General features: G+C 29.1%; 1 protein-coding gene and 1 non-coding gene across 2 annotated transcripts; one reads left to right on the top strand and one right to left on the bottom strand.

Moving 5' to 3' along the window:
• The first annotated feature begins 16,956 nt into the window (after positions 1 to 16,956).
• Positions 16,957 to 20,196, top strand: LOC137836885 (homeobox-leucine zipper protein HAT7). Its single transcript, XM_068645662.2, has 3 exons — positions 16,957 to 17,496; positions 18,062 to 18,438; positions 19,664 to 20,196. Exons 1-3 carry the CDS (start codon positions 17,367 to 17,369, stop codon positions 19,982 to 19,984), a joined length of 828 nt encoding a protein of 275 aa, XP_068501763.1. The 5' UTR covers positions 16,957 to 17,366; the 3' UTR covers positions 19,985 to 20,196.
• A 1,533-nt stretch (positions 20,197 to 21,729) lies between these two features.
• Positions 21,730 to 21,889, bottom strand: LOC137838925 (U1 spliceosomal RNA). Its single transcript, XR_011085566.2, has one exon. It is a non-coding gene; the product is annotated as a U1 spliceosomal RNA (small nuclear RNA).
• Between the last annotated feature and the right edge of the window lie 4,615 nt (positions 21,890 to 26,504).

Below are 26,504 nucleotides of genomic sequence, written 5' to 3'. Positions count from 1 at the left end.
ATTAAGTGTATTTGCATATATATATATATGTAGAAGAGAAGGAAGAAAAGTTGTCAACCAACCATAGTGAATAAACATATAGTTATGATGTGATTCAAAGGATTTACCTTGCAAGCCATGGCCATGTTTTTTTGTTGGGATTGCATAAAAGATTGGTGGTTGGCTTGCATCCAAGGACTCAAGTAACATGGTTGGGGAACACTTGGTCTCCAATGAAGATGCTTTTCTTTCTTTTCTTTCCAAATTCTATCATCTCAAAACCCTAAAATAGAAAACCACTTATTAAATCATTTCCAAAACTTCTCAAATATTAATACAACGTGATGGAAAATGATCTGTTCCTACACAAACCTAAGTATGTAGTATAGAGAATATTTATAGACCCAAACAACACATTACTTTATAAGAACTTTCATCCTACACGCAAAAATAATCAAAACCCTAATAACATCTATTATAAAACTCTTGATTCAATACCATAGTTTACTACTTACCTCTTCTTATTTTGCAAATTTTATCACATCTTTTCTTTACATGTATTTGAACGTTGAAATTTGTACTCTTTTTCTTTTTTGCATTTATAATCTTTTTAACGAAGTAATAATCTGTTAAAAACCATTTTATGAGTTTTACTATTTTTTTTCATATTTTACCATTCAATTTTTAATTTTCTCACATTTTACAATCCATTAAAATTCTAAAAGAGTGATAACCGGACGATTAATTATTTGAGTTTATTTTTAAAAAAATGCTTACTTAATAAAATAACTAGATTTATGATTTTTTGTTTAATAAGAAGTCTTCAACTTATTTTAATTAGTAAACGTTATTTATTTTCTAAATAAGTATTTTTTAGAAATATGAATTTCAAAACACTTACTTTAAATTTAAATAGATCGACCAAACATGCAAAAAAAAAATATTAAAACAAAATAACGTCCTTTTGTGACCAACTTTTGCAAAACAATATCGTTCGTTTAATTTTCCAGATTTTTTTTTCATAACATGTTATCACTTGTTATAAATTTAATGAATAGATAAAGCATGTAAAAATTTAAAAAATGATAATAAATTACGTGAGGGTGATAAAATTCACAACAATAATTTGAATAAAAAATGTAGTTAAATAAATAAATAAAACACCGAAACAACGTTTATTTGATACCAGTTTTTTTATTTTTTGCAAAACAACATTGTATAATCTTATAATTTTATGAAACTCTTTTATCACACATAATCACATTTTGGTTATAAATTTAACCTATTGAAAAAACATGAGAAAATTAAAAAAAAAGTAATAGTAAAATGAGAAAATTATGAATGATAAAATTCATTAAAAATAATTGAGCAGTTAAACACGTATTTTACACAACTAATTATAACAATACAATAAGAATTGAAAAAGACAATGAGAAGGAATATTTATTTTGATGAAGAAAATTAAAGTTATGTCTCCAATATGTTTAGGTATAGCTAGGGATATATGAAGCAGAAAATGAAGCTATAGTTATGATTTTCTTATCATGGAGGTACCTATGAATAGTTTTATGAACTCTACTCTAGGGAAGCATGGTCATATAGGTTATAGAGATAGAAATAGAAAGACAAAGACTCAAATAATGTGTTAATAATTAGGAAGCCTTTTGAAGGCATCATTTTGTTGCTAGCTTTTCATATTTTTTTTTTTAACTTTTTTATTTATTTATTATTCAAATCTTTCATAGTATGTGGACTCTTGAGTCATGATGCTTAGCCACAAAAAATAAAATAAAATTATGTGATTAAAAAGTTCAAAAGAAGAATGGCTTATTTAGATTCCCCTAATGATAAACAAATAAAGTGTTTTTTTTTCTTCTAAGAAGTGAGTTATACTTACCCAACTTGTTCTTCATCATTGTCTTCTGGGGAACAGTGGTTGATTTACAACATAGGAAATTGTGAGTGTGTGTGTGCTTGATCCCAGATTTTTGTGAATGGGTGAATGTGCTGCTGCAACATATATAACTACTTATCAAGAATCATAAATTATTATATATCAATTCTTTAGTTTATCTCAAAGTACTTATCCCTTACCATCCATCTATTAACAACTTTAATTTTTCATTGGAAGTTGTATATTCTTTAGGTCTTGCTACCCAATAAAATAAAATATTGGTTAAAGAATTAAATAATAATAATAATATTTTTTTCATTAAAATATCGATAATAGGGGCTAATAAAGAAATTAACCTTAGTTCTATGTTTTAAATATCATATTAAAATAAAATAAAAATAATAAGATAAATCTCATATATCTATTATATTTATATATAAAAAAAACATAAAAAAATATGAATTAAACCTTAAAAATAGCTAACAATATCCCTAATATCTAATAATATATATTAAAAATTATTAAATATGATAAATTTTATTTTTTTAATTGCAACCAGTGTTCTAGAACACTAGTGTATTTTTTTCCTATAACTTTTGGATCATTCTGATATTTTTATGGAATATCATGCTAACAACTAATTATGACAGATTTTTTTTTTCATTTAGACGGTTTAAACCTCAAATTTTTCACAATTAAAAATATCTAACAATATTTATAATATACGTAATATCTAACAAAATTAAAAATTATAAAAAAAAGTTTTTTATCATGATAGTTTATTTTTTAATTGCATAACCAGTGTTGTATTTTTTTCCTATAACTTTTGGATCATTTTGATATTTTTAAGAAATATCATGCCAAAAACTAATTATGTTAATTTTTTTTTTTTCATTTAAACCTAAAATTTTGCATAAAAATAAGTGAAATTCCACTTACAGAAAACCCATAGAAATATTTTTTTAAAACAAATAGATTTGGCACACCATTTGAAAATTTGAATAGAAAAATATGATTTTGTAAGAAGATTTAAAAAAAAAAGGGTATTATCTGAAAGACAAATAATATGAGACAGAAAGAATAATTAATAATTTAAATCAGAGAGAGAATGGAAGAAGTAGGGGGCATTAAAAATGAAGTAAACATGGAGCTGAATTGTGTTTGTGTTGTTGTGATTGAAAATGATTTTGGTTGAAGAAAGAAAAGAAGAAGAAGAAAGAGAGAGAGAGAGGAAGCAGAAGCACATGGGAACAGAGAAGCATGTGGAGAAGATTCAGAGCACTTTGATGAATTAATTTAGGGAGAAAGAGCAACAGGGAATAACATGGTCTCACCCTATTCCAAAGGGGTTGCCCCCAAACTTCCAATAAAGGGCTGCAATTGCAAAGGGACTTTGGTGCTGTAGGACAGCCTAGCTAGAGAGGTACACCTGGTGGGCCCCAGTCCCCCCCCAACTCATACCCCATTACCTACCCACCCTTCTTTTTCACCACCACACAATTCAATGTCCAACTATAACACCAACCTACCCTACCACCTACCAACTTTTCTTCTCTAATCTTACTACTACCCTAACACCACCCTCATCTTCTATACCAATCAAACTAATCACTTTATTGCTTAATCATTTTTAACCTTATCAATCAATTTTTAGTTTAGTGAAAAAAAAACAAACAAACTAGTCTTTCACAATGGATTTACAAAAAGGGGTTTACTTATAAAAGAATATGCATGTTCCTAAGTTTTTTTTTTTTTTTTTAATTCATGAATTGTTATCTTGGTTTCTAGATTTTGATATTGAAATAGATATACAAAATATTGTAGTGTGAATGTGTTATTGTATATATTCATGACTATTATTGTGTTTAGGGTTTAGGGTTTATTGTATATCTTTAAAATAAGTTATGTAGTGAAATTCGAAATATGATTGATGTAGTTTCTGGTTTTGTTGGTGTAGTTTGTGATTGAATTTTGGAACGGCAAATAAAGGAGAACATCACTTGTAAGAGATTTAGGTTAATAGGTTTTGCTTTGGTTTTTAGTATTGTCAATCCTGTTTTGAGTATAGTATCGCTCTAGGCTTAGTGCATGTGGAAGCTTGGTAATACTGATTTTATATAAGGGTTTGAGTATCCTTGAAATACCCTCTTTAATAATTTCATTCTTAGCCGATAAAAAAATGGCTATTATTGTGTTTGTTTAATTGACTTGTGGATATAATTACATTGAATATGTTTGACGTGAGAGGTGAATTATTAGGAAATAATGTATGTTGAAATCGATGGTTTTGAAGTATTTGCAATGATGTGTTATATGTTTTCTAGTAAAATTCTATTATTTAAGCTAAAATCGATTAAGTGGTGGACCACCACTTAAGCGACATCCATGTGATGAATCACTGTGGACACTCAAGCAATAAAGTGCATAGTTGAAATAAGGATTTGAGGATAGGGTAATATAGAGGCAATGTCAAGTCACTTGAGCGGTGAAATGACGGTGGTACATGATATTCTGAAATGTGTGAGATAATGAAATTGTATGTCAATGCTTAAGCAACAATATGGTCATTCAAGCGGTAATATTAGTGATTATGGATTTTGTTGAATGATACAAGTATTGTTAAAGTGTTGAAATGACGCTCAAGTGATTGTCGCTTAAGTCTCAGATGAGCGTTTGAGCGAGAAAGATGAACTAAATTCTTCCATTTGGAGTTGTATTGCTTAAGCAATATGAAACACTTAAGTGATAAACTTTTATTTAGTTTAAAAGGACAAAGTCACTTAAGGGAGAAAAAGCTTGCTCAAGAGATATATATTGTATTTTTTTAAATCGGCAAAATAAATAAATAAATATGGAGTACTTCAGGGGTGCTCCAATCCTATTACAAAGAGAAAGTGCAACAAAGAGAACTTCCAGCCAAACCTATAAGACTTAAGAGAATTACATACCCTAGTGTCCCAAAACCAACATCATCAGAACAATTTCTCCAAAAACCCGACGACACACACACACATATATATATATATATATATATTGTATGATGATGATAATATTGATAAGGAATGTGTAAATGTATATATTATTATAAATGTGATTGATGTGTTGAGATGCATGCGTGGAATGATTATGCGATGATAAAATGCATATATTTGTATAATATACATTGTGTTGTATATTGTATGCGATATTTAAATGATATGCCTTTTTATGGATGTATAGTAAGGATATTAGAGATGATATTGTGGTCTCGTATTGAACACAAAGCTCATTAAGAAAAAGAAATATCTTATATTTCACTAATAATCTATTTTCATAGATAAGAGAAAAACTTAAAGACTTTTTTATCATATAAGAAGTCACTCAAACATAAAAAAAAAATAAAATGAAATTTTATTAATTGTATTATATTTTAAATGGGTTAGATGTTAATTTTTTGATGAAATATATTTAATAAGGATGTTGAATATGGAGGTGAAAATTCTTTTATTCTTAATTGAAAGTAATTTAATTATAATTTATTGGAGGTGTGTGCTATGTTGAGATTGTGACGTGAACAATGTATATACGCATTGTTTATAAATATATATAGTTTTAAAATAATTAAATGACTGTATACGTATTAATTTCTATAATTAAACTTGGTTCAAAAATAAATAAGATACCAGCAAATTGGGAAAATGTTTTAAATTTTCCTAATAGTTTCGTAATTTATTTGTTTAAATATATAGTGTCGGAAATTTAATGTTATAATGTCTGTATTATATATATATATATATATATATATTTTATACAAGTATATTAATGTATGCATGTTATATAATACTATATATAGACTAGTATAACTAAATTAATTGCGTTACACCGGTGAAACACTCTCCTTTTTTTTTACTACCCTCTCTTGTACTCATTATAAGTCAAAATTGCAACACAAATATTACAACAAAACAATAAGCAAAATTCAAACTTTCCTCTACGTTTCGTTAGAAGAACATTCTCATAGACTCGTTATCAAAGAGATAAAAAAAAAAGGCCTTAATTGGAGTGAATTTTGTCATCTAAAATTATCCTTCGTATAATTTAACTTATATTTGTTGGAGATCCCATATCGACTAGAGATAAAAATATTTCATTGTAAATAAGTGGGTGCAAACCTCATCCCATGTCCACTTCGTAATATGATATCAGAGTCATTTAAAGTCCATCCTAACGAGTGTTTGTTGAGTCTATCGTGTCACCTGCTATCGGGCTGTTATCGAACCACCCATCATATGTTATCCCACATCGACTAGAGATTGAGACAATTCATTATATATAAGTGGATGCAAACCTCACCCCATGAGCCGGTTTTATGGGGTTGAGTTAGGCCTAAAGTCCACTTTGTAATAATATTTTATATTTTATTGATTTACTCATCATTTGTTTATGAATTGACGGATTGGTAAAATATATTTTGTTTTTTTAACTTGTGTGCACCTAGTCCAGATCGGATATATATTGTTATGGATAGATCAAGCATGTCTGATCCAAATCACGATACATCCAAGACTCATAACGAAATAGAAACAAAATATATGAAGGGTGAAAATTTCCAAAAATTCACATTTATTTTCATTTTGGATTTAATCAAGATATTTAAGATTCTTATTAAAAAATTCGACAAATTTATTATCACACGCATTCAAAACCAATATCAATTGTTCAAGTTCATAAAGACATATAAATAGACCACCACACTCAAGAAGTGAACTCAACTCATATTTTTACACTATATTAACTTTATACACTATATTTTATGTTTTTATTGATTTGAATGTTGAAAAATCTTTTGGAGGCAGAGTTTTCTCTTCTCCTTATACTTCACTACAAGAAAATCATCAAATAGAAACCAATTTTTAAAAACCAAAATAATTAGTTGCAATAGTAATTAAATTAGAGACCATTTTAGAAACTAAAACAAAAATTGGTTTCTAAATTAGTTTCTATTATTGTTAAATAGTTTCTAAATTAGTAACCAATGTTTTATCTACCAATTATTTAGTTTCTAAATTTAGTCTCTAAAACCTTGGTTGCTAATTAGAGACCAATTTAGAAACTATTTAACAATAATAGACAATAATAGAAACTAATTTAGAAACCAATTTTTGTTTTAATTTCTAAAATGGTCTCTAATTTAGTTACTATTACAACTAATTATTTTGGTCTCTAAAAATTGGTTTCTATTTCATCATTTTCTTGTAGTGGTTGATCCACAAAGTACGCAAGAATTCGATTCGGTGACCATCTCGTAAATCACTCGACCTCATCTTAACGAGAACACGAGGTACAATAAACCCAACAAAATTCACAAAATATAATTAAATTTCATTACATTAATTTAAAAACGGATGGAATAAGGTAGAAGTATGATAATTTAATTTCAAGAAACTCTTCTTAAATATCGAAATAATTAAAAGAAGAGAGGGTACCTAGGTAGGGTGTGATTCTTGTGAGTTAAATTCTCGTAGATACGCTTAGCATTAGAAAAATAAAAGCACTTAATGCTTTCTCCATCAATGGATAAAAGACATATTCTATCACATTCCCTCACAACTCTATATATTCATTCATTCATTCACAATGCTTGTGTGAAAATTATGATTTCATGACTCATCACTACTCATCCCGAAGAATAAGCAAATTCGTGATCTAAAAAAAGATACTCTCAAATTTGATTTGATCCTTCAAGATACATATGTTTATAGCTCTACCTTTAAATTATTGGTATATATATATCCAAGAAATTAAAGTGGGGTACATGGTAACGTGATCAACCCCAATTATACCAACTAACAAGTTATCTTTATTGTTTCAGGGCATTTAAATGTTAACTAGTATATAATCTTTTATTTATGTGGTTTATTTGATATATATATATATATATATATATATATATAATTAATATGTTTTTTTTTATATCATCATCTAACATAAATTAATTACCAATTTATAATATTTTTTATGGAGATCTCACATCGATTAGAGATGAAGACAATTCATTGTATATAAGTGGGTGCAAACCTCAACCTCATGAACCGGTTTTATGGGATTGAGTTAGGCCTAAAATTCACTTTATAAAAATTTTCTTTTAAAGAAATTATGGATATTGATCTCTTTAAAAAATAATCACATTTGAAATGTTTTTTACATATGTTCGAGTAAAAATTTCCACTAGATTAAAATCACTAAATAGTAACTATTTTAAATATTAAAATAATTAGTTACTATTTAACTAAATTAATTACTATTTTATAAATAAAAAAATTATTGGTATCTAAAATAGTTTATATTATTAATAAAAAACTATAAAATAATTTTTAAATTAATTTTAATAATATTTTTTTTTAATTTTTTGTTTTGAATTTTTTTATTTTACATTTCATATAATGACTATTTAATTTGACTTATATATTATCAATGTTTCATGAAACATATTTTATATTTTTAGGAACCTTTAATTTGTCTAGTTAAAGATTTCCAGAGACGAAATATAAAATATTATTCTTTTCAGAGACCAAAAACACTACTCTTTTATTAGAGACTAAAAAAAATCAAAACATCTTCGAAAACAAAACAAAAATACTCAAGTCTAACCATATTTACACTATTAATTTATTGAAAATTAATATGTTATACTATAAGAGAATTAGATGAAATTTATAATTTTTTTACAATAAAATCTATCTTTACCATAGCAGGATTGGAGTGAAAATATTCGAAAATCTTAGTGTATGTTTGATAGAAAATGGACAAATATATCCAGCAGATGCCAGACTCATCACTTTAATTAATTTAATTCCTAGTGCAAGTTCCATCACTGATGCTTATATACTTATAATAATTTTCCCCAGAAACAAAAAAATAGTACTTATAAATAAAATCACTGCTTCATGAAGTGTGCATTTCAAAGTATTTTTCTATTATAATTCTCTCCTTGGATTCTGGATTTTCACGTTGCAAAATGCAGGTTTCCTCGTCACACACATGCATGACCTAACCAGTTAAATTGCCTTAAAATCAAGTGGCTTTTTTTTTGGGAAGATTCCAACTTAATTATCAAATATTAAATATGTTTTAATATTATTATATAAAAAATATGTTTTTTTACTAATTCATACCACTACAAGAAAATTATTAAATAGAATTAATTTTAAAAACAAAAAATAATTAGTTATTATATTGACTAAATTATATACTATTTTAAAGACAAAAAAATATTGGTATTTAAATTAATTTCTATTATTAATAAATAATTTCTAAATTGATATCTAATTAGCTACCAATGTTTCTCTACCAACTTTAAAATCTAAATAATTTAATAGCTAAAGATACTAATTAATATCTAATTCGAAACTAATTTAAAAACTATTTATTAATAATATAATTACTTTAGATACTAATAACTTTTTTAGTTTTTAAAATAGTATCTAGTTAATATAACAACTAATTATTTTTTGTTGATTTATGATAATATTGTTTTATATCATTATAATATAAACAAATTTTAGTTTTGGACCTTGTAAGAAAATAATAAATTTTAGTTTTGGACCTTGTAAGAAAATAATTTTAACCCCTTCAAAAATTCAAAATTAACATTTTTTACATAAAAAAAGAACATTTAATTCAGAGATTTTTGATATTGCATTATATGATGTTAATTACCCGAGATCACCTTTCAACCTTTTGCTAAACTATACATAATCAACATGTGTCATTTTAAACAATAGTAAGATTCTTTTAAAAGTTTTTCAATGCTGAAAACCATTTTTACAAAAAATTAAAATAAAATTCATTAAAATTTAAATTTCTTTTATACTAAAATAAAATTCCTTTTGGTTTCAAGTATTTGAAATTTAATTTGCACTGATTATACCCAATAATGTATATATGTCAAGCTACGTCTAGATTTCTCTAAAGAGACCAAGTTTTCTTCTTTTTATTGGGATTGTTTGTGCTTTTGATGTAGACATATATTAACTAAACCAGACTTGCATGATTCCAATTTCTCATTTCCATTGATCAATAAAAAGCCAAAAATTCCAAATAATATAATATATATACATGAAATAAGTTATTTTGTATGGCTGGAACTCATTATCGAATCACTCAGTTTGAATTATTTTTCATTTTTTGTGGATTTCAACTTATCCCTAAAGTTATATAAACGTATAAATTTTTAAAGAAGAGAGAGATATTAAAATATTTTGAAAATATGTGCTATGAATCTTCCATGTTGAAGGATACACAAATCAGCAGCCATATGTATAAAAAAAAAAACATTTTCATTATTATAATTTGAACTAGTTTTGACAAAACCATTTGTGTTACAGATCATACACATCTATGATTTTTCTGTTCATATATATATATATATATATATATATATAATCAATCAACATAAGTGTCAATTTTTATAAATAGTATTTGTAACAATTGTTTTAGAAAAGAGTATTTTTAATGTAATTATGCTTATAAAAATTATGTGTAAAAAATGTAATATAACTAAAGAAAATATTTTAAAATGATTATATAACTTTATTTTAAATTTTACAGATTTATAAATATTTATTTTAAAATATTTGGAGGAATAATTTTATCATTTCTAAGGATCTTACCTGTATTGAATTAATAGAGTCTCGTCTTTTCCGGAGGATAATTGTGGCTTCAATAGAAAAATGTCTTTAATAAATATTATTGTTTATATTTTAAATATAAGAACGTATTTTAAACTAATAAATTATTAACATTTTAATATTTTACCGTTCTTTATATTAGGTATCAATTTAAATTTTAATAGGCTAATTGTATCTACACCATGATCGAAGCATTATTTATATAATTTTTGTTCTTAATTTTTTCTCAAACTTAGTCTTCTTTTACTATATCCTAATGAAAATTTGCTCATAAAAAATAATTAATTGCTTTTTGAGATAAGAAAAACATTTGCAAGTTTCCAAAGTATGCTTAAATTATATGTTAGTCTTTCAAAGAAGGAAAAACATTTACAATTTCTTAATTTTCGATTAAGTATAATGTTATAACAAAATTTATTAAGTGAAAGAGAACTTTAGATAGTCTAATCAATTTAATTAACTTATAAACATTTTGAGAAGGAAAATAAAAATTTAATAGTTTTAACAAGAGGACAATTGATAGAAGGATTTGAGTATTAGTTAAAAAGTTAAAAGAATGAATTGTAACAAAAATAAAAAATAAAAATTATTATCCCTTTAAATATACATTTTTTTTAATTTGGGAATAGCCTCCTCAAAATATAAGTAGCTTCGTTTAGACTATAAAAATACAAAAATAAACGTATACAATGTTAAATACTAAGCTAAATTTGACAACTATTCAAAATTTACCGATTAACGAAAACAAAATTCGCGAATTGAAATAAAAAGGAAAGGGTCACTAGAAAATTATAATTTAACTTTCACTACATTTTTTCACCATTTTTACCTTTTTAGTAAAAAAATTATTTAAATTAACTGTATAAATAAGTTTTCATATATATATATATATAATTAATAAAAAAGAAACAAGTTCTAATCATGAAATTATGACACCCACATAAAAATATCATATTTATTGAATATAATTACCTTTTGGCTTTCTACATTAAGAGTCAATAATCAATTTACTATATTGGTTTAAAAAAAAATCAATTTGATCATATGGTTTTTAAAAATGTACCCTTATATTAAATTTTCATCAACCGTATTAACTCGTGATGATGTGACACACTGAATGTCACAAGTATGCACACGTGGACTGTGGAGTTAGGTACACATGAGATATATTTATAGCATGTCATTTTCTGACGTGGCAATTGGAGATTTAGGTTAAATGATATTGTTAAAGAGAACGAAATTGGGGAAAAGAGATTAAGCATTCAATTGCAATAAGTGATTTGGGCGATTTGGATTCTGCTGTTAGGAATTTTGGTGTTCTTATTGCAGCACAGTTTGCGTGTTTGTGGTGCAGTTCGTGGTTACGTATTGAGTTTGTAAGGTTAGTTTTTCTTCATTTTCACCATGTGTATCAAGCGATTCGTTGGTTTGGGAGTTTATGACTTTACAGTGGGTCTAAAATGTTGTTTATTTAATTGTGTTTTTTTATATGTGGTATGTTGTGTAGTTGATTACTTTGAGGAAACTTTTAAAGTAATTTAGGGTTCCACCATGTGCAAAATTTTTGTGTGTGTGGTCAAACATTTGCTATTCAGTTTATTAAATGAAGGATTGATTTATAATTTGTTTGATATTTTTGTCTATATCTATATTTGATGAGGATAATTTTTATAAATTCGTTATCATGTATGAATGATTTTTTGACCTTGTGGTCCACCATAGTGAGAAATTTTTGGAAGATGACAGAGTGAGATATCTGGGTGGTCAGACATCAACATGGTCATATGACTTGGATAGATGGAGTTACTTTGAAATAGTAGGCATAGTGAAGAAAATGTGGTTTTAACAATTAACCAGATGTGGTATTCATGTGGAGGGCGTTCTGTGTTTGAAGATTGGTTGCAGGTTTTGGCCAATGATGTGCAATATATATGCATAAAGTTGGATATAGATATGATGAAATTCATTTATTTTTAGTACACAATGCGTCAAAGGCCGAAGTTGTGGAGCACTATTTTATAGAATATAGGATATAGGTGAAGGTGAGGGTGAATGTCAAGTTCAAGGTGAGGATGAGGTTCATGAGGGTTAGATTGAGAAAGCTAATGATGAGGAGGATGATGTTCAGGAAGCTGATGCTGAGGAGGGTGAGGTTTATAAGAGTCTGATTGAGGAAGTTGATGCTGGGGATGATAATGGTGAGGCTGACAATGCAAAAGGTGAGGGTTAGGGTGAGAAATTGTTGAGGTTCAAGGCACGAGGGGTATTGAGAGAAGGAGGAAAAGAAGTAGAAGGGAAACAAACATTCCCATAGAATGTTATGAACCAAATTCTGCAGATGTTTTGGAGAATTTGGTTGATGTTGTGGATGAGACTGAAGATAAAAGTGTGCATGGTAGAGTTTGGGAATCAAAACAATTGGAAAATGTGAATGATGATATCAATAGTTGATATGCGTATCGTCTGACATTCAAATTAAAGTCTTTACATAACCAAACTATCCAAAGAGATTTGTCTAACAATGAGGAATGGTAATATAGAAGGTCTATTGACCCCGAGTTTTCTCCCAACGAACTCAAGTGTGAATCCAGTGAAAACTAGCTCTCAAACTATCTGCAACACAATTGGATTAGTAATAACAGTAAAAGTAAAAAGGGGGATTTATGTTTGTTTAGTAGGAGAATATAAAAGAGATTGAAAATAGTAAAGAATGAAGGTTGTGATGTGAGTTGATTTTAAGAATGCACATTTTAAAGGTTTTACTTTTGTTTATGATTTTTGATTTAAAAATTATGGTGAGAACTCTAAGAAGATTCTCACTGGACACAAACTTAACCAAATAGTTAAGTAAGTGTGAAGGTTCAGTTTAGAAGGGCAAAGAGAAAAGACAATTATAAGGTGACAAATGATGTGACGAAATTAGAGACAATGAACAAATAAATAAGAAGAACAAAGTAAAGAACAAATCAAGAGAAGGAGATATCTATGGAATGGAAATGGATGGCGCAAAATAAAAAGACAAAAAGAGGAAGAGTTGAAGGGAGCTTATGGAAAGAAAGGAAGTCACGTTACTTGGAGCAGAGGGACTCTAAGATGATTGATGCAAGAACCGCCACTTGAGATATTACCCACTCAAAATAAGACCCAGACAACTCAAAGTACTCAGACTCACAAATTCACTCAAGCAGAGTTTCTTTACTTCAAATTTCAATGTCCAAATACATGAGACAAAACACCCTATTTATAGGAAGGGGTGCCTTGGTGGGCAAGATGGTGAAGGGTAAAAAGGGAAAAGGGAAAGGGGCTGCCAAAGGGGGTTCACTATGGTCAAAGCCGCCCCTTAGCTAGGTCTTTTAGAAGGTAGGTTAACCTTCCTAAACCTAGGTGCCTTGTTATGAAAAAGTGGGCTTGACACAAGCCCATTTCGCTAATTACACTCCCTTTTATGCTGTGTGAACTTACTCTAGCCTATTTTTCTATTTGGACCCCCAAAGTGAGCCCAATTTATTTAAAAACATGTTTTTGTCTTTTAAGAAGACTAGAAGAAAGAACATTTGATGTTCTGGTTTATGCCCAGTTCTTCTTCTTCTTCTGAGGTCTGTCTGATGTTTGGTGGGACCTTGTCTTGATTGCTGAGATTATTGATCACAGTGTGAATTGTCTTTTGAGTCCTTGGTCATTTGCTTGACCACTTGATTTGTTTCAGGTTGACTCCTAAGTTTCTTCACGAATGAATTCCTTACAAGTTATCTAAATAGTATCACCCTTCAATTCTCACATAGACCTAAACTAGATTGAACATGCGTCAATCTAATTTAACTTGAATCTCACTAGTAAAACATGTGTCTATTTGTTTAATCAATACACATTTTGTTCCATGCGTATAATCCATGGGAATGGTTATATCCTCTCTCTTGAATCATGCGCTCAAAAAATTAAATAGAACAATCTGAACTAACTAAGAAACCGAAGTTTAAGATAAGGAAAACTCTCAATCATGTGTCCAAGTACAACCTCTCACAAAAACTAGTTTTCCAAGAGATTGGAAGATTAAAACAACTGCTATAGAAAATTGAAAAATGAAACTTTTATTGATCAGAACCTCAAAAATCAATGGGGGAATTATAAAGGCATCAAGAAAAAAGGTTTAGCCTTTCGTGCAGAGGAAAAAAAATACAAAGATAAAAAATGTAGAAAAATAAACAAAGGAAACAACTTTGCACTCGGAGAGATTGGTGTATTTGGTGTGTTTCCTTGACTTTCCTTTAAATAGGACACAAATCAACAACCATATTTACATTCCATGGTGGAGGCACTACTTTTGGTGGAGAAGATAATGGAGAAGATGATGGAGAAAATCCAACTCCTACTTAGGTGGAGAAAATCTCTCATACTTTGCATAAAATCTTCTCAAATATTTGTTTATGTTTTGATTCAAAGAAACAACTTGGACGTTTGTATTTGACCCATTCAGAAAGGTAGACACTTCCTTCAAACCATTTACTCTAAAAACACAAAATTAACAAAAACAATAGTTAAGGCCCAAATAGACATAATTATAATCTTAATTAAAACAATAAATTTATTTATTATTACAGTCCAATAATCTATGATTAAGGCTATTAAGTGTTAATAAAATTGTGTTCATCAGTAGTGGTGGTCAATTTCCATCTTTTAAAATGTCCAAGAACATGATAAATTTCTCTTAGGATATAGGTACATATTTTACACACTATTCAAAGATGCCATCAAAAGTTATGTTGTCCATTCAGGGAGGAATTTAAAATAAAAAATAAAAAATGATAATTAGAAAGTTAGAGTGAAATGTATTGGAGTCCAAAGATAGTGTCACTAGTAAGCATATTGTGGGTACTTTCCCTCAACAAGTTCTTGCCAGTTAAGGAAAATAAATGACATTCATATTTGTAGCAGGCAATTTAATGTAGTTTTTGTTGATTGCCAAATGGTTAAGTGGGAGGTTAGAGTCTTCATTAAGTCAAAATCCAAAGCTCAAAAGTAACGATGTACGTAATAAAGTTGTAATTTGATTGGTTGAAAATAATCATTAGCTTCCCAACTATTTTAAGGTATGATCACATTCTGAAAGAGATGAAGTTTGGAGGAACGAAATTATAAAATAGTTAGAGGGAGAGAAAGAGGATTTTTTGAACTAGAGAGAGAAACGTAAAAGTTGAAATGAAAAAAAAAATGGTTTTGCAACTATCCTTAACACCTAAAATTTTCATCCTTGAAAATTGTCTTACCAAGAAAAGGACTAGTGTGTGATTCTTTTATCTTCTCTTCTATCTCCCAAATGGAATAATCCAGTATGAGATCCCACAATATTTTGACCATGTTTATATTGTTACCATGAAGTTTATTTACTTGAGAATATAAAATTCTAATTGACTTCATTTCAAAAGATAGATTTTATTTTACTTGCATTGAATCAGTTTCTATAATATGATTGAGATTGGGTACACGTGTTCTTAATTGTGATATATGAAAGATATCTTCAACCAGATTTACCTTCCCCAAATAGTCCATAAACTTGAAATTATAATCCTTCAAAAGCTTCATCAATCTATTTTTGTCTCATGTTTAACTCTTTATGAGCAAATAAGTACGAAGACTCTTATGATCACTAAACATGTGAAATTGAGTACCATAAAAATAGTGCATTGAGATCTTGAAGGCAACACCACTACCACCATCTATTATGTCATGAGTAGGGTAATTTTTCCCATAAAATTTTAGTTTTCTTCAAGCATAATCGATTGTCGTCTTTTCTTGCATCCACACACAATCAAACTTATATGTGATATATTATAAAAACATATTGTATAAAGAATTATCAATACTAGTAAACTATTATGACCAAGTTACCTTTATTTCAAGATCATATATCCTATAAGATTTTATAAAAAAAGAATAACTTTCTTTACTTGTAATTTTTTTTTCTAAAGTAACTCCCAACACCAGAAAGAGAAATACTCAAAATCTGAAAATCTAGAGCAAAATATCTAAATATAACAAAAACCAATATAACCTTAACAAAATTGAAAGAATCATTTTTCTCAACTAAACTCATCAAGATTGATAATAAATTAAATAAAAAATAAAAATAAAGAATCTAGTTGAAAAGTTAATCGATTGAAAATTTAATTTCCAAACTATTATAAGATGTAATTATATTTTAAAAGAAATGAGATATGGAGGAATTATAATAAAATAAGAAAAAATTCTTTTGAAGTAGAGAAAGAAATGAAAAAAAAATAGGTTTTATAGAAATTATAACATATAAAATTTAATTAAAATTTGTCATGTAAAACTTTGAATGCATAATTGCTATGAATGTAGACTTTGTATGTGAGTGTGTATTGATATAAAAAAAATGAACAAGAGATGATGAGAGAGAAGATGGGACCATGAAAGATCTAATATATGAATTTGATGTATACTAGCATTTCACAGTTTGCTTTTACACCTCTTATTATTATTTTTTTTCTCTCTCTGCTGTCTGTCTCTCAACCTAAAAATCGCTGTCTTTCGGTCTGCATACCTATCATCATCACCATCCCTCTTTCTGAAAACTCTGTCACCATGAGAGTGAGAGCCAAACTCCTGTGATCGCCACCACCCTCTTCTTCTAACCCTTCTAGCAAACCCAACCTCAAACAAAGAGAAAAGCTTGAGTGAGTGATTTTCTGACCCTCCTAAAACCTTGCATGAATGAATCATATTAATAGTGATAACATCACTGTTACCACAACAACAACACCACCACAACACACTCTTCCTCTCCCTCTCCCTGTTCTTCCACCATGGCCTTCCCTCCCTCTCACACCTTCATGTTCCAAACCCATGAAGATCACGACCACCACCAACTCCACCTGCGCTCCACCTCTTCCTCCCTCAACGCCTTCCCCTCTTTCCCACCCCATCACTTTCAAGGTAATCACAACAAACCACACTCACTCATCTCCCCTCTCTACAACTTTAATTCCATCTCAATTCTTGTACTTTGTTCCACACAGAAAACCGTTTGTATATGCAATTACAACCACACCATCACTATTTACTATAACATCTTAAATAGGCTGACATCTAAAAGTAACATGAATCATCTGACATCATTCAGTTTCAGCAACATCAACTGTTTTTATCTGTAATATCAAGAATCATGATGAAACTGTGATAACTAACACAATTTGAAACCTTGATGTGTATACATATATATCAAGTTTTTAAATTGCAGTCGCGGTTTGATTATGATTGCTGATAAATGTAGTCCATAGAACTACAGGCGCAGTTGCTTTGTGGTATCTAAGATCTTAGAAACTTTGAAACCATGGATTGTTTTTTAAAATCTTGATATTCTGGGATATATTATTTTTTCAAAAAATTATCTGGGTCATCTGATAAAGAAAAAAGTTTTTGTTTTTAGGTAAAGGAAGGGTGTATTTTTTTATTGGATATGTTGGTGTTGATTCTGTGTGGTGTTGAGGGGGTGGTGCAGGTGCAGGTTTCATGATGAAGCGATCGATGTCGTTTTCTGGCATAGAGAACAAGTGCGATGAAGTGCATGGAGACGACGAGTTGTCAGATGATGGATCTCAGCTAGGGGAGAAGAAGAAGAGGCTGAGTTTGGAGCAGGTGAAGGCACTTGAGAAGAGCTTTGAATTGGGGAACAAGCTTGAGCCTGAGAGAAAAATGCAGCTTGCCAAGGCTTTGGGGCTTCAACCAAGGCAAATCGCTATATGGTTCCAGAACAGGAGAGCAAGGTGGAAGACCAAGCAGCTTGAGAAGGAGTATGAAGTTCTCAAGAAGCAGTTTGAAGCTGTGAAAGCTGATAATGACTCCCTCAAGGCTCAGAATCAGAAATTACATGCAGAGGTAATTAATGCTACTTTTGTACCTTTTCTTTCAGTTTTCAGCACAAAACTTAGATGCACTTCTTTTATCTTGCTCTCCCATCACGATTGGAATTTCAATTCCACTATTCTGAAAAAAAACTTACACTAAGATCATCAGATGGTTTACTTGGCAAACTTCAATTCTGATTGAAAAATACTGTCGAAATTGCTTAAAGAACTGCATCTAAGTCTTATTATTTTCAATATCAGAAACGTGTCTTCTGACTAGTCATTTGTTTGTAGGACTAAGGTTCCTTTGTGGGTCTTGATAATAATGGTTTTGGAGAAAAGTGAGCTTGAAGTTTTTGAGATCTTGGGGGGTTAATTTGGTACTCTTTAAATCTTGATCTTGATTCAAAATATCATTAAACGACCATGTAATCTTCATAGAGTTTGTCGTGAATCCAAAATCCAAATGTTTGGTTTTGAACTGTATATGCTTAAACTTATATTTTTTTTATCTGTAAAAAATAAATAAAATAAAATGACACAATGATATTTTAGAGTATTTTAACTCTTATAAAAAAAAATAACCATGAAAATCTACTGATCTATATACATTCTCAAGATTCTACGAATCATTAAATCAATCTTCAAAGCAAAATTGTATTTTGTAAAGGCCCTCTTAGCCGTTTCAGTGCTCTTCCTTTTCCATAAACAATGGATGAAATTGATCTTTTTTTCATGTTTGAAAAAAGAAAGCTAGTCCTTTATACACACATTTGTGTTTTAACTATAAGAGGATCTTTGGTTCTTTTTTATTTTTGAGTTTTTGGTGTTATTTAGTGGGAAAACTCCATTTCACTGATTGAGTTATGATGATCCCAAGCGTTAGTGAGCAATTTTAAAGAGATTGGCTCCATCATTAACTTGCTTTTGGTGATTGAGTTGATCATTCTCGGGAGGTGTCAGTGTGACAGTGTCAGAACTGAGAGCTGCGAATTAACAGTAATGTTTGCTTTCCTTTTTCCATTGACAAACTCTGTGTTATAACTGTTCCATGTTGGTAGCTATGAAAAAGACAAGGCTGCATTTGATCCTTCACATGGAACAAATGTAACATGATGAAGGCTTGGAATCAAAAACCTGTGATGAAACTAACATGAACACACAGTTTTGGTTTTACACAGTTGTAACACTCCTTAAATGGATCGATTTATTTTAATTGTTTTTTCTGATAAAAAAAAACTGTGTGGTGTTTGCAGCTACAGAATCTGAAAAATAGGGACTGCTGTGAAACCAGAACAGTTAGCCTGAAGAAAGAAACTGAGGGTTCATGGAGCAATGGAAGCAACAACAGTTCAGAAATCAACTTGGACAGAACACCAGTGATGAACAGCCCTGTGTCTTCACAGAATGGAAAAAGCCTTGTACCAACTTCCCTTAAGCCAACAAGCATGACTCAACTCCTCCAATGCTCATCAAGATCAGATCTCCAAGATGAGAGCTTCTGCAACATGTTCCACAACATCGATGAGCAGCAGAATTTTTGGCCCTGGACTGAGCAGCAGCACCAGTTTCATTAATCAAAACTTGATGATTTTGGATATTATAAATGATTTGAAGTTGAAAAAGGTTGTGATGAGAAGTGATTAAGTTCATTAATTAGGCTTAGCTCAACTCTTTTTTCTCCCTACCAGTTTTTCAGTTTATGTTTATGATGTAGATTGGTGTATAAAGAGTTTGAACACATTTACTTGAGTCATGATCAAGAGAGGTGGTGAACTTTGAATAGTAAGAGCATCTTTTTTCTTTCTTTCTCTCTCTATCTACGTGTAACAAAAATTATATTCAAAACATCGTCATTAAATATGAAAATCTTTAGCATCAAAATTTAAGTAGATTGATTAGTTACAGTACAGTGAATTACAAGTAATTTATTTTAAATAAATTTATGCAATTTAATGGATCAATGTAATGATTAAAATAACGTATTAAAACGAAAATTTCGTGTTTAATTTTCATCATAAATAAAAATTATTAAACTAATAATATTTATGTTATTGTGAATAAAATTACTCTCTATTTTAACAAAATTAGAAAAATTTATGCGAGAAAAAGAATTTGTACACAACTCAAGGCAATTAATTATTTTCTTTATTATCAAATTTTGGTTCTCTTTTAAAATATCAAGTATTAAAAAAGTCGTGTTATTAAGTAGCTATGTGAAGATGATTATATAAAAGTTGTGATATTTTTAGATCTGTTTGGAATTTGATTTTGATATTTTCATAAGGGTTAAGATATTTTTGAAATCTCTTTTATTAATTTAATTTTTTTTAATAAAAAAATTTGAAATCTCTTTTATTAATTTAATTTTTTTTAATAAAAAAATTATTACACCTTAACACAACTTTATTATTTTTTCGAAATAAAATCTTATGTTGGCATGAATTTTCTAATCTTGTAGTATTTTTTTTATATAAAAATTTTCATGTTGGATAACACTATATAATTTGATATTTTAACTACAAATAATAACAATCTGCGATATATATGAAAATAAATATTGGTAAAAAAAAACTAATCCTATTTAAAGGACAAACTAAAAAGAGAAAAAAAAAGTAATTATAATATTTTTTATATCAGCAATAAAGATTGAATAATGGAGTGATTCAACTCTTATACATACCTAAAAAAATATGAGACAAATTCACTGATCTCCCAAATCAATAAATAGAGAGACAAACAAATCTACCACTAAAACTATGTATTTGTGAGAAGTAAGAGGTGAAATGAGAGAGTGTTTAAAGAATTGATTTGAAACACATTTGTTTATGAATGAGATCTAAAAATGTGATTGGTGTTGCATTAAAGTTGAGAGTTATGGAAAAAGAAATATGATTTGTGGTAATATATATATGGTGGCCCTAAGTGGATTTGCAGGTGTGGAATGTAGCATGGGGCCAGAGATGGAAATAGGATTCTCTGGTGGCATTCTTTAAGCAGAGAGATAGATATAAATGCATATTATTTTATTTGATGTTGGTGCTTTGGAATCATGATACAGTGTCATGGAAAATTGCATGGAAAAAGGTGTTTGGAGAAAGTTTAGCTAATGAGATAAAGCCCATGGCTGACTTCAGTACTCACGAGAGAGTGAGCCATGTCGTTTTATGGGATCAAAGAAACAGCCAAATCTAGCTCCCACTTTACCAAGACTACCATTCTCACTTTTCACACACTCCAACAAACAATAACAAATTAACAAAAATAAATTAAAATCTTATTTAATATAATTTCAATTTTTTTATTGTTTTTTTTTTCTTAAAAGGGACCGCGCGGACGCAAGTCTCTGTTGCAACAAATTATGACGTAGGCTCTGTCATTCGGACAGACTTTAGAGAAACACTCTTTCTGTGTGTAATGAAAGTCACTTCGCTAAACCATAGACCTTCTTAATCATCGATCGACCCCGTCCAGATAATTATATATAATTTTAAAAATATTTAATAATACAATCTTTAAAGTTATTACAACCAAAAAAAAAGTTACTACAAATCAGTCATTGAGTCAGCTTTCCCAAACTTTATAAAACCAAATTCAGACTTAATTAACTTGTCTTATTGATTAACAAAGTTATTATAATTTGACATTCTTTTCTAAGTTCCACTCTAAAAGAAATAACAATATTTTAATACTAGTTTGATAATCAACTTGACAAAAAAATATTTTATTCTAATGAATGGTTTTTTTTTTCACTGTTGGAATGTTAAAAAAAATAATTTAAAAAATGAAAAACGTGTGTGATTTTAGAAAATGATAAAAAAAGAAGGATTGAAAAAGATTAGGGTTATAATTTGTTATTGGGAAGATAGGTTGCTTTAAAAAAAGATGTTTGGGAGTTTTTTTAATCTGACAAGTGAAACTACTTGATTCTGAATCCTAAAGAAGATCCCATGTGAGGTACTGCCACAACCAAAAGCAAAACCCTCTCTTCTCTTTCTTTTTCTCTCTCCTAACTCTGCATCCTAAGTTTCTCAGTAGCTGTCTCTCACAGAAAGTTTTTCTCTGCTTTCTTAAAAACAATCTACACTTTTTTTTTATCAGAAAAAAAATTAATAAATAAATTGAACCACCCCTTATACAATACATCTCTTAATAAAACAAAACAGTTGTACATGCACACCATGGTTAATTATTAGAACTAGCAATTTTCAACAAAATGTTATTTTTATTATAGTTATGAATGATTGAAAACTTATTTGAAGATTTATCATTAAACTAAAAATATATTTTTAGTTATATTTTATAAACGTATACTTAAAAAAAATTATTAAATAAAAAATAATTTTATAGATAAAAAAAATAATTAAGACTACAATTCACTTGAACATATAATGTCCAATCAGGTGTAATGTAGTCACATACTACATCATTATGGTTATAAGCGATGTATTATGTATCATTTTTACACCATTTCACGATCTAACTGATATTACATTGATTAAAGTTTCAACTAATATAAAATGCTATCATTCTTCATTGGTTTTGTTACTTTTTCAACATGTAATTGTAAATCACAAACATACCAAATTGTCAAGAAAATAAACTTTTGTATTTATCCAGATCTGTCCAAACGAACAATTCAAGTTCAATATAATGATTGTCATTATCACCATCTCCTTTTTGTTTTTAAATATAAGAAAATATATGAATAATTGAAATTAGAAGTAGTATTCTATATTGAATATATTGAATGAGAGGATTTTTAAAAGACAAACAAGAAAAACTAAACCAAAAGTAGGAGGATATGTAAATAAGACTTTGAACAAGACAAGCAACAAAACACTTTTAAAAACTCAAAAAAAAACTTACTTATACTAACTATGAAGTATGTATATAGAATCTACCAATGGTAAAAGGATAAAACTCCACAAGTATGATTACAATGCCACACCTAAAGAATCCTTAGTTTTGAAAGTTATAGTTTGAAATATGAATGAATGCACTTTCATTTTCTCATTTTGTTTTTATTAAGTCAATATTCAAATTCCAAACACTTTTTAAATTTACTTTTCAAACTTAGAATTAGTATTATACGGATTCAAGTAATGTGATCATTTGGACTCTATGTTTGGAATTAAACCAACTTTTAACCAAGGCAACTTATATTTTTAATTTCTTATCAATTAATTCAAGTAAGTCGAGAATTAATACTCCTAAAACACCTATTGAATATATGACTCAAGCAAAAAAAAGTTGCAAAAATTTAAAAGACAAACAAAACATACAAAATTGAAATAGACAAATGAATATGAGAAGTAGAAATCCTACCAAATTGAATTTGTGCACAAGTGAAACATGAAAGGATTAAACAAGATGTTTCAAATCAAATATAAAATTCAAATGAACCATGCTCTGAATACCACATGATATGAGTTCAATTTAGGATTACCACATGATTGAATTTAGTTTTTGTCCTTGAAGGTTGTCTCTCGAAGTTCCAAAATGAGAGAAGGCAGGTTGATCAGTTTTCTCTAAAGCAAATGAAGCAGTACAAAGTGGACATTCTTTGAAACATGGTCCTTTGAGCCTGTGCGAGGCAAAATGATATTGTAGACAATGTTATGAATTACTCTTCCTATGGGAACCAAGTTGAAAAATTTTAGAAAATTTCTTATCATAACATATGTTTTTGACGATGTTCATGATTTGCCATACAACAAGATGTCCACTTGTTCAAATATTATATCATCATCCCATTTGTTCGAGAATACTTCTCCTTCTTCATTCAAATAACCCACTTTAGCAATATTTGACGTGGAAATTCTTATTGACTTATAAGCTACTTCACCCTCATTACAATTTCTAGTAGATTACGTGTTTTCCAAAACTAGTGTAGGCCTAATGGTTCCAATGGTTTCTTAGAAAAAATAACTTAGTTCATCTCACCAGACAATAAAATATGTTAAGGGGGTATCTAGCTCGTTCCAGGCTTGAAAAGTTTAAGTACTTTTAGGAATAAAATGTGTTTCAGGAAACGTGGACATTGCTTCACTAGGATTGGAGATAAATGTTGTGGGTCGAGCAATCTTTTTTTGAGCCATTGATGTTCTGAGGTTGGAGTTTCATAGGAAAGAGAGATGAATTGTCTCAAAGTTTCAAACTTTATTTTTTAAAGGGAGGTGTATGTAAGAGAAAAGGCTTGAGGGAAAAAAAGTATCTCTCTTGATAAGAAGAGAATGAACAACTAAAACATTGGTTATGATTTTTCTATTGGACTATGTGGATGCATACATGACAACATGCACAGTTTAATGTTCTTTTAGTTATTCTAGAGATCATAAATAGAGGGACTTGTCATTTCATCATTAATGCTCCTAAATGCATGTGAGAGAAATTTATTTTAAGAAAAATATAATTCTTTGCATAAAGTAAAAAAGATTTTACTAGGATGAAACTATTGTCTTAAGGTGTGTTTTTCTTATTGTGTTGGATCTTTGTATCTAGACATTGTTAGGTGCCCAACCCTTTAGAGGCTTACTCTCACACAACCTGTGAAAAGTAGAGAAATCACAAGAACTGAGGGTGGAATTGATATTTTATTAAACTTTAATAATTTTTTCAAATATCAGTTTATTAATGAAACTAAGATGAAAATTTGATGTGTAAAACAATCAAACTCAAACTTTGTCATTTGATGTGTCATTTCGTATGCACTTGGCTAACTCAAGTGAATTATCTGTCTATGTTATTTTCTAATTGAAGATCAGACTATAAATTATGCATCTGATAGGCTACTCTAGATGTAGGTTTGACCTAACATGATTTATTAAACACAAGAGATACATTGTTCAAAATCTTTTTCAATGAGTTTCGTCTAATTAAGCATAAAATGATTTTCCTTAAATAATCTTATAATAGATATATATGACTGGACGAATCATGATTAAATGCTTATACTCTCCTTATTTTCTCCATTATAAGTGCTCACATCAAACGTGGATTTACAACTCAACTAAATCACTTGGCTAACTTATATTAGTGTTTGCTTTAACATGTGATTAGGTCATAGTTTTAGCGTCTGACTAACCAATATATAAGAAAATCAAATACCAAGTTTTAAGAGAATTTTGGTAAAAACCTTTTTGGTATGTACTCGCATATTAAGTCTTCTTCTTAGATTAGTGAAGATGATGGTAACATGTAATATAAAAGAGATAAGGGGAAAGTAAAACGCACAACAATTTATATTTGCTCGTTTGTTGCAAAGACTACATCCAATTCATGGCCAACCAACCAAGTTCAACTTGGCAAACAAATGCTGCAAAGTATGCGTTGAGTATTCCTTGGGCTTGTAGCCATTCTTGGCTAACCTTTAGAGTATTCTTGACACAAACCACTTATGGCTTAACTGAGTATTTTTAACACAAGTCACTTCTAACTTAACTGAGTATTCTTTGACCTTGTAGTTATTCATGGCTAACCCCTTGAGTATTCCTTCCTAAGGCCACTGTTGGTTGACCCTAAGTATTCTTTACACCTAGCCACTCTTGTCTAATTGATTATTCTTTCGGATAACAACCACTTCAGGTTGACCCTGTCAAGGAGTATTCTTTACTCAAACCACTTCTAGCTAAATCTGAGTATTCTTTGTCAAACAACCACTCCTGACTAAGATATGAAGGTTTGGTGTTTCAATAATCAACTGATCATTGGGTCTAATGCTTAGGGAGGATTGCGTTTGCTAATGAATACAATGTTTAGACTTTCTAGGCTTAGAGGGATGCTCTTAGTTGTGCAACATTTTGGCATCAAGTATTCCTTTGTGTATATACTTCTTTTTTTTTTTTTTTGTAAGGCTTTAAATAGATTATGGAAGAAGGTGTTCGCTAAAAGGTCGTTTATAGGTGTTGAGCATCTTTAGCTTCCATGTTTGTCCATTCTGCATCTAATGAGTTTCAATATTATTGTTGCATTTATTGCACATTTGATCTTTGCTCCTTTCTCTTCTTAAAATCCTTGATAATTGATAACACTAATCTCCTTTGGTAGCATAGCCTTTTGTACAAATTCATATTATCGTGCATTTCGTATAGGGCA

This window comes from Phaseolus vulgaris, chromosome 4, assembly GCF_051622355.1.
Source record: "Phaseolus vulgaris cultivar YP4 chromosome 4, ASM5162235v1, whole genome shotgun sequence".
Taxonomy (NCBI): Eukaryota; Viridiplantae; Streptophyta; class Magnoliopsida; order Fabales; family Fabaceae; genus Phaseolus; species Phaseolus vulgaris.
Note: the sequence above shows the minus strand (reverse complement) of the source record. Positions and strands in the feature narration are given on the sequence as shown.

Coding starts and splice junctions, on each gene's coding strand:
- LOC137836885 (XM_068645662.2), top strand. CDS start 17,367: ATGGCCTTCCCTCCCTCTCACACCTTCATGTTCCAAACCCATGAAGAT. Junction 17,497..18,061: donor CCCACCCCATCACTTTCAAG/GTAATCACAACA, acceptor GGGGTGGTGCAG/GTGCAGGTTTCATGATGAAG. Junction 18,439..19,663: donor ATCAGAAATTACATGCAGAG/GTAATTAATGCT, acceptor TGGTGTTTGCAG/CTACAGAATCTGAAAAATAG.